The following is an 8019-nucleotide window of genomic DNA, read 5'->3' as shown; positions in this document are numbered from 1 at the left end:
TTTGGAACAATTTTTTTTTTAATGTAACTTATGGTGATGCCCACCGGCCATTGGCCCCTATGATTAGGTTCATCATAATCATAATCCAAGTCTTATTTTTTGAGGCAACAAGTGACAACAATTTATTGATAAAGAGTACAAAAAATTCTCTTATGCAACTAAGACTAAACAGCTTAAGCAGAAAAAGCTCAAATACTATGAAGTAAAATCAGTGAGATAATTGGTTAAAGGGCCCAACTTGAATCCCCCAATCTTTGATGGAACCATCTATAGATGAAAATAGGGTATTTCTGTTGAAGATAATATTTCAATTAGCCACTTTCTCAATTAACTTTACAACAATTTCAATATGCTATAATGAAACGGAATTAGGCGTTAAAAAGACAATGACCTATATATTAAATCGAAACATTGCAAGATCAACAAAATTTAATGTAGACATGGATCACTCAAACGAACATTGCTGAGACCGAAATGTACCATTTGAAAGCAATTCGACTATACGCCTCTCAAGCCTTCTAGCTCCTGGACCTGGTCTCAAAATATCTGCATCACCCCTAACCAAACATGGGTCTCCCCCATCAGCCGCCCCTAAACACCAACCGCCAGGCACAAACCTGCCAGGTTTGCGGTTCAAGATCTCTAGATCAATGCGGTCAAGAACCGGATCATCTAAAAGGAATCGCGATCCAAAGGCAGCTCCGCTCTTAATCATCTCATCAAGGTCAGTCAAACCAAGTGTGTACTGCTTCTGTTTGGAGGGCACATCGTGTGACGTGTACTGTAGGTTGTGGTTAATAGTAGTCTTGTTGAACTCCCGGGAATTGCAAATAACGGTTTGGAAGTAGTTGGCTTGTGATGAAGGCATGTTTGAGAAGTACATAAGAGCGGTTCTTGGTAAATTGTCCGAACCCAAGATGCAGAACTCAACAAACTTTCGACTTAGAATCGCAGATGCAGAACCTGCATGACAAATATTGCAATGTTCTTTAACCCTTTAGTTTATGTACATAATCGGGTGAAAGTTACAATCTGATATTTTATAAATGTGGGTGTTTCCATTCTCGGGAAGGCATGTTTGGATCTGCTAATAAAACTAGATCTCTTGTTTGATGGAGTGATCGTCGCCCCCAGTAACTGTTGATAGAATGGTGGAATAGTGTACAAGATGGTTAGTGATGCACAACATGGTTGAATACTACGAACCAAAGAGCTAACCCAATGGTTGGTTAGTTGGCTGGCTGAATTGTTTGCAAGTGTACCCATGGACAGCCTATCATGGAGACGATAAAGAATTGCATACTTGAAGAAATACCTACCTTCTGTCTTATTTTCATTTTTTTAGAGATAATATTGCCACGCCAACTTTTGCTAACGTCACCCCATTTCATATGCAAATCATCAAAGCATTATCACACATCTTGGGGTGGCATTAGAAAAGGTTGGTGAGGCAATAGAAGCTCTCTTTATTGGATAGGTAAAGCAGAGCACATATATTAATAATAAGAAAAAGAAAGGGACGCTAAGATGGCCACCCAAATACAAGAAAACCAATAAAAGAAGACAGCAAAGTAGAAAGAAACACAAAGCAACTCTGGCCTTGCATAATACATCCCATCTAAGCATGAAATCTTCATAGAAAGTACCTTCGAACTCCTAAAAAATTCTATTCCACGAGAAAATAAGACCTAAAATGTCCACAATGACATCATGCAAAGTTGCAGAGAGAGAGAGAGAGAGACTAATAATCTGCTATCTTGCCAACCCTTTTCCGTATTCCTATGTTTTTTATAGTACTCAAACAAAAAAAGGAAAATCTATCACATTTAACAACTTAGTAACGACATCAATTGTTCCTCCAAATTCGTAGAATGAGATTTTCTTTTCATAAAAGATATCAAGAGTGGAAGTGTTTTCCTTCCAAGTTCATGTTATAGGGAATGTTGAAATAGCACGAGGTTATGGTCTATTCCCTGGAACTCCTATGTTCTCAAGAATTGTTTTCGAGATTGGACTAGATCTTTTGTAGGAATCAGATTCAAGATAGAAGGCAGCTCCATTATATCTGGATATTCATGGAACACACATTGTGCTCTGCACCTATGTTACCTGGTTTGTCGGTTTGAATTCGGCTTCGTGGTACTCTAGTATAAACCTGATTCGTAGGGGTAGGTAGAGATAATTCGTATCTTGGTTGGCTTTGGTTCCTTAGATCGGTTCGCTGGCTATGTTCGCTTGTGCATATATATAATTTAAGTATCCAAGTTATAAGTACAATTATTATGTTAAAAAATTCTAAGTTAAATAGAAACAAGTTAATATAATAATCCAAATTCTAAATATAATCAATGAAAAAATAAATTGGTTTGGCTCACCGAACCTAATCAAAATTTGATGGGTTCGTAGTTTGCTTCATTTAACGAACCCAGTTCGAAGCATACCACTAACTGGTTTGGACTAGTACGAACGAATTGGTTAACATAGCTCTGCACCTAATCAGTCCATGATCCATTTCATTCTCCTAGTCAGTTACTCAGTAACTTCTTCACTCCACGTCCACATACTCATAACAGCACTAAAACCACCAAACAATAAACACCATAATGGCTTTCCCTCAAGTCAACAAGAGAAAAATAATAAAGTAACAGGACATTCAGCCCTTAAATGCATCCATTCAGTCCAACCAAAATAGAAATTAATTTTTTTAAACTACTAAATTAACAAAGAACCCATAACTCAGTGAAAATCCATGACCTACTATAAACAAAAGATCTAAATTTACCATATCAATTCGGACCAAAATTGTTTCCTCTAGAAATGTAACTCGAACAAGTCAAGATTGGAAATGCAACTAATATTTTAAACTGGTATATTTTTAAGTAGACCAAATAATTCCAAAAGATTAGTCCCCAAGGACTAGGCCAATTCATGATGGATGATGCCCTTTTATCCATCAGATGAAGCCAATCTGTGGAGTATCACACTCACATGTGTAGAGTTTTCTTCCCTATCTTCTATCCTTCTTCAAATAAGGGCTTTAAAATTTTGCTTGCCTCAGTTGCTAATCACATGCCACATTAATTTCTTGCAAACAGCAATTCTTTAGAAGGAACACCCTTTTCATTCTATTAGCTCTTACCATAATAAGAATCCATAACTCTTTGACAAATCTCTAGTATCTTTCTTCTCATTGATGCTATACAGTCATATACTAATTGGTTCTTTGTCTAGCACATCAGGAGGAGCCTTGGATGCTTCTGATCACGGGACTCTATTAGCAACATGGTGTCAAATTAATAAAAAAAAATGGGGCATGTGACACAAAATCTAGGATGTGTTTGTTAGCAATCCTATCAAAAACTCAAATGGGCAATTGTGAATGTACTACGAAGAAAATGGGACCCGCCCCACCCCCTGTACCAAAACCAAAACAATAAAATAAAAAATTGTCCTTTGCATCTATCCTAAGTTCCACCTTAAACATATAATTCCATTTTTAACCTGTATCTCCAATCCCTGGCTTTCTACAAGTTTGGTTTCCTCTCTGATTGTTCATCATCAAGTCTTGGTCAAAGAAATTTGCCGTTAGAATTTTTCTCTCCACATTCACCAAAGCGGACTTCACTGGTATTCAAACTTCAAAGAAGAAGATTGGTAGGAATCTCATTAGTCAATCAGTATGCTAATAATAGAAGTTTAGCTTGTTTCCTTTTTGGAGAGACTACCCATCGTGAAATGATCACAATCATCAAAATCCTTGTGACTCGGAGTAGAAGGATACCTACTCAGAATTTTGTCTGTCACAAACCCCAGGTACAGAGTCGTAGTAAGGTTTGTGGTTTTAATTTTTTTTTCCCCCTATTTGAGAAGTTTAAATATGACAAAAGGGTTTTCATCCCAAGTATGTGGTATTACCACATGCAGATTTTACCACCTCACTGAGGCGACACCTTCGTAGTGTTGTGTTTTTAATTTGAATTACACAAAGTTCAACTATGATTTTCCTCACTCTTAAAACTTTTGTCATCAGCCTAGCATTAGGTTTATCATATGTAGCTCACAAGTGCGAAACCCTAGAGCTTCTTAAATTATCAGTGAAAAGACAATCAGCAGGAAGTGTACTAATAAACTTTTGGAAATCTCCTAGTAGACCCGGGGACAAAACCAAGCTGCAAAACCACGAGATTTTGATTTTGAGAATAGGTGGGAGGGGCAATAATGCAGATGGTTCAATAAGTTGTCCTAGTGGAGGAAAGTCACTCTACCCTATAGAAATCCTAAAAAGCAGAGAAAATGATCCAAAATGAAATTTAGTAGGGGAGATTAAGGGTTTAGAATGGGAGCTATCCTTTGGATAGGAAACTAACATAGTTGGAAGCAGATCAAGGAGATCTTTAGATGGTTATCCATGAAGATTAAGATTTTGGATTGGAATGCAAGGGGGGTAGAAGAGATAGTGAAGAGTTTGATACAGAGATGGGGAGCGCACATTGTTATCATCTTTGAGACTAAACCTGAAATTTGGAATAAGTAGGCTACGAAAGATAAAAGGAACATCAGAAAATTGGTCGATGCACCTAAGGGAATGGTGTTAGTCTAGCAATCCCATGGGATAAGAAAGTCATAGGTCAGAAAGAGCTAGTGGGAGCTTTTTAAATATAAATGCATGGTAATCCAATGAGTAGGGACTGCCCTCGGGTGGACACTAGTATGGGTTAAAGTTTCATATTATCTTGAAATATCTTGATGGAGCCATCTCAGTTTCGGAGCTAAAATCAGAAAAAGAAATTGATCCCAACATTGAATGTTTCAGTACTGCCTTGATCAAGACAGTCATTTTTTCTCTTGACCAAGACAATGAATCGTGATGAGATTTTAAACCTTGATCAATGATCCCCACAGATGGAATTAGAAGATGTGGGGGCATTGAATGGTCCTTGGTGCATTGGCAGTAGCTTCAATGTCATCAAGTTCTCACTTGAAAAGGGATAGTAAAATCACTAGGGGAATAAGGACTTTGGGTATCATCAATAAAACCTTATCCATGATCACCCTTTAGAGGAGGTCTGTATACCTAATAAAAAATTATGCGAATCCAATTCTTTGTAGACTGAATACGTTCCTTTTTTTGGGGATTGGGGTGTCCTCTTTGGGAGATTTTCTCAAAAAATGACTCTGGGACTAGCTTCAGACCACAAACCTTTACTGTTGGGTTGTGGGGATTCAGTCTCTTGATCTAGTATATTACATTTCAAAAACATGTGGCTGAAATTTTGAGAACTTTTTTTTTTTTTTTCAATTTAATCTATAAGAAGTTTGTTTTCAACTTGAAGCTTAAGGCCCTCAAGGAGAAGATCAAAATTTGTACATAGAAGAATTTGGAAGGGAGAAGTAAATATGAAAGTTAGTTAAAAAGAAATAGCCCAGATTGATAAAAGGAGAAAAGGGCAACCATCTCAGTGAAAATTAGATGTAAAATAACCAACCTGCACATTGCTAATAGAATCTAGAGAAGAAATACATTGGATGCAAAAACAAGACTAACATGGTTCGCTGAAGGGGGAAAAATACGGTATATTTTCATTTGGTGCAAAATGCAATAAAAGAGGAACAAATTAGAAATTCTTCAACCCCAATAAAAAAAGGGATTGAAGATGTCATGGAACCGAGGTCCATTATTATTGTGGGACAGCGTACAAGGTCATTGCAACAACATCGGCATCAAGAATCTACAAATTAATTCATTAAGTAATCTCTCCTGCATAACGGGCCATTATGAATAAGTAGATTTTCTTATTGAATGGGTTCTAGCGGGCAAATAAATGCATTGACTTGCACGGCTAGAATACAGCGATAGTTTGTAAGATTGACATAAAGAAAGCTTTTGATAATGTGTGTTGGAAAATTTTGGATTTGGTATGAGATGGATACATAAATCTAAACATTTTTCTTCTGCATCTTTCAATGATAATTAACAGATCCCTGAAAAAAAAATTTTAAGGCTCTCTAGTGGTCTAAGACAAGGAAACCACTCTTACATTAATAATGACAATGAAATAAAATCACACAACCACCAACCTGTGAACATCCTGTAGGCATTCGGTAGTTCCCGTTTTTGTGTAGCATAAAATATGTCACTCTTACCAGAAAGATAGAGCCCCGGATCAATAATAATCGGTTTCAATCTCCGAGATCTGCAACATCAATTATATTTCAAATCTTTCACATTACATACAACAATTGCGCAATTACTTGAAGAAACATGAGTTTGATGCTCTTACTCTCTCCAGCCAATATAACTGCTATGATTCACAAAATTGAGATCCTTTGGTAGAAATGACAATATATGAAGAAAATCTGAAAAAAAAAATTCAAAAACTACCCACATCAGAAAATTGATATTATATATCAAAACAAACAAAACCCAGATCAGATTATTGAAAAACAACAAAACCCATATCGGATTTTAAATAGAAATGACAATATATGAAGAGAATCTGCAAAAAAAACATTAAAAAATAAAAACTCCCAAGATCAGAAAATTGATACAATACATCAACATAAATAAAACCCATATCAAATAATTCAAAAACAACAAAACCCATATCAGATTTTAAATAGAAATGACAATATATGAAGAAACTCTGAAAAATAAATAAATAAATAAAACTACCAAGATCATAAAATTGATAAAGTAAGTCAAAACAAACAAAACCCAGATCAGATAATCCCAAAAACAACAAAACCCATATAAGATTTTAGAAAACAAAAGTAACTCACCATCCTGGGTAACAAGCGGGTAATCCGAAGCAGAGAGATTAATAAACCAATCCCAATTGAGAGAGAATCGAAGAAGAATAGCAGCACCATGAAGAGTAGAGGAAATCGAAGAAGATCCACGAGGGTTAGCAAAGTCAGCCTTTCCAATAACATTGACATTCTGAACCGATCTAAAAACAGAATCAGATTGGACGGAGAGAGCAAGATTGTCTCTTTGGGATTGAGGAGCGGTTAGATCAAGATGAAGAAGGTATTGGTTTCTTGGGTGGTAGATAGAGAAGAGAAGACGAAGGATTCGGTTGGAGTCACCAGTAGAGCCAGAAATGAAGTAAGCGATGGAAGGAGGAGTGGGGAGAAAAGGGTTTGGACCATCAGATTGAGTTGGATTGAGGAGAATGAGTTTTTGATGATTTTGGAAGGAAAATTGAGGAGTTGGGGAAGAAGAGGAGGAAGAAGAACAGAAGGAGAAGATGAAGATAATGGAGACAAGTGAAGTGGCTAAGAGACAATAGAGATTCCTGGTTTCTTTGGTGGTTGTGGAGATGGTGGTGGTGGTTAGGGGTGATGGTGAGCTCTGCATCTTTGGTTTTGTCTTCAGTTGTTCTTTCAGCTGTGTATTCGTTTGTGTGTCAAACTTTAAATATGATGTTTTGGTCTTTTATGGTTATTTTGAGTAGAGAAATTGTTTTAAGAATGTTTTTGGGAAAAAATGGTGATTTGCAAATCTGGTTTCTGGTTTTGCCTGGCAGTCAAACGGAACGAGTTGTATCTGGCGAGTCAACTCGTATTGCAAAGGATTCACTCCATGTTTTCAAGAGATGGGAAGAAGTGAGTAATTCCTCATTGTTAAAAATGCCATAACTTTTGATTCTAATGTAGTCTTGGTTAACCCATCCCCCAAAGGTTGGTTAGATGGCTAAAATCAAGCCTGAATCTATCTTATGGGCAATCCTCAAGAATTTATTCGAGTAATTACCTGGTGCTTGTGAGAGAAGGGGATTGCATGTGCCACGAAGATTAGTTGGATGCACTAAGAGACCTAATACCTTAGTTGAAAAAATACACTTGTTTATATAATATGTATTTGGATAATACTGAAATAATATTAAAATGTACATCGATTGTACATTCTGATGCGGTGGTGCACACATAACCATAGATGAACGTCAGAATCAATATACATTTCCATGTTACTCCAACACGACTCTATATGTTTTTTGGGGTAGTTCTAAAAAATTT

General features: G+C 36.5%; 1 protein-coding gene across 1 annotated transcript; it reads right to left on the bottom strand.

Moving 5' to 3' along the window:
* Window positions 1–270: 270 nt before the first annotated feature.
* LOC147396683 (Core-2/I-branching beta-1,6-N-acetylglucosaminyltransferase family protein) lies at window positions 271–7461 on the bottom strand. The gene is made up of 4 exons (XM_086451720.1): window positions 6781–7461; window positions 6282–6357; window positions 6079–6194; window positions 271–963 (listed from the first exon to the last, which is right to left on the bottom strand). Exons 1-4 carry the CDS (start codon window positions 7358–7360, stop codon window positions 446–448), a joined length of 1290 nt encoding a protein of 429 aa, XP_086307846.1. The 5' UTR covers window positions 7361–7461; the 3' UTR covers window positions 271–445.
* Between the last annotated feature and the right edge of the window lie 558 nt (window positions 7462–8019).

This window comes from Akebia trifoliata, chromosome 8 (assembly GCF_017979445.1).
Source record: "Akebia trifoliata isolate Shusen 1 chromosome 8, ASM1797944v1, whole genome shotgun sequence".
Taxonomy (NCBI): Eukaryota; Viridiplantae; Streptophyta; class Magnoliopsida; order Ranunculales; family Lardizabalaceae; genus Akebia; species Akebia trifoliata.
This window is presented reverse-complemented; position numbering and strand designations above follow the sequence as displayed.

Coding starts and splice junctions, on each gene's coding strand:
- LOC147396683 (XM_086451720.1), bottom strand. CDS start 7,360: ATGCAGAGCTCACCATCACCCCTAACCACCACCACCATCTCCACAACC. Junction 6,358..6,780: donor CCCGCTTGTTACCCAGGATG/GTGAGTTACTTT, acceptor TTTTTTTTTCAG/ATTTTCTTCATATATTGTCA. Junction 964..6,078: donor TGCCTACAGGATGTTCACAG/GTTGGTGGTTGT, acceptor TTTGTCATGCAG/GTTCTGCATCTGCGATTCTA.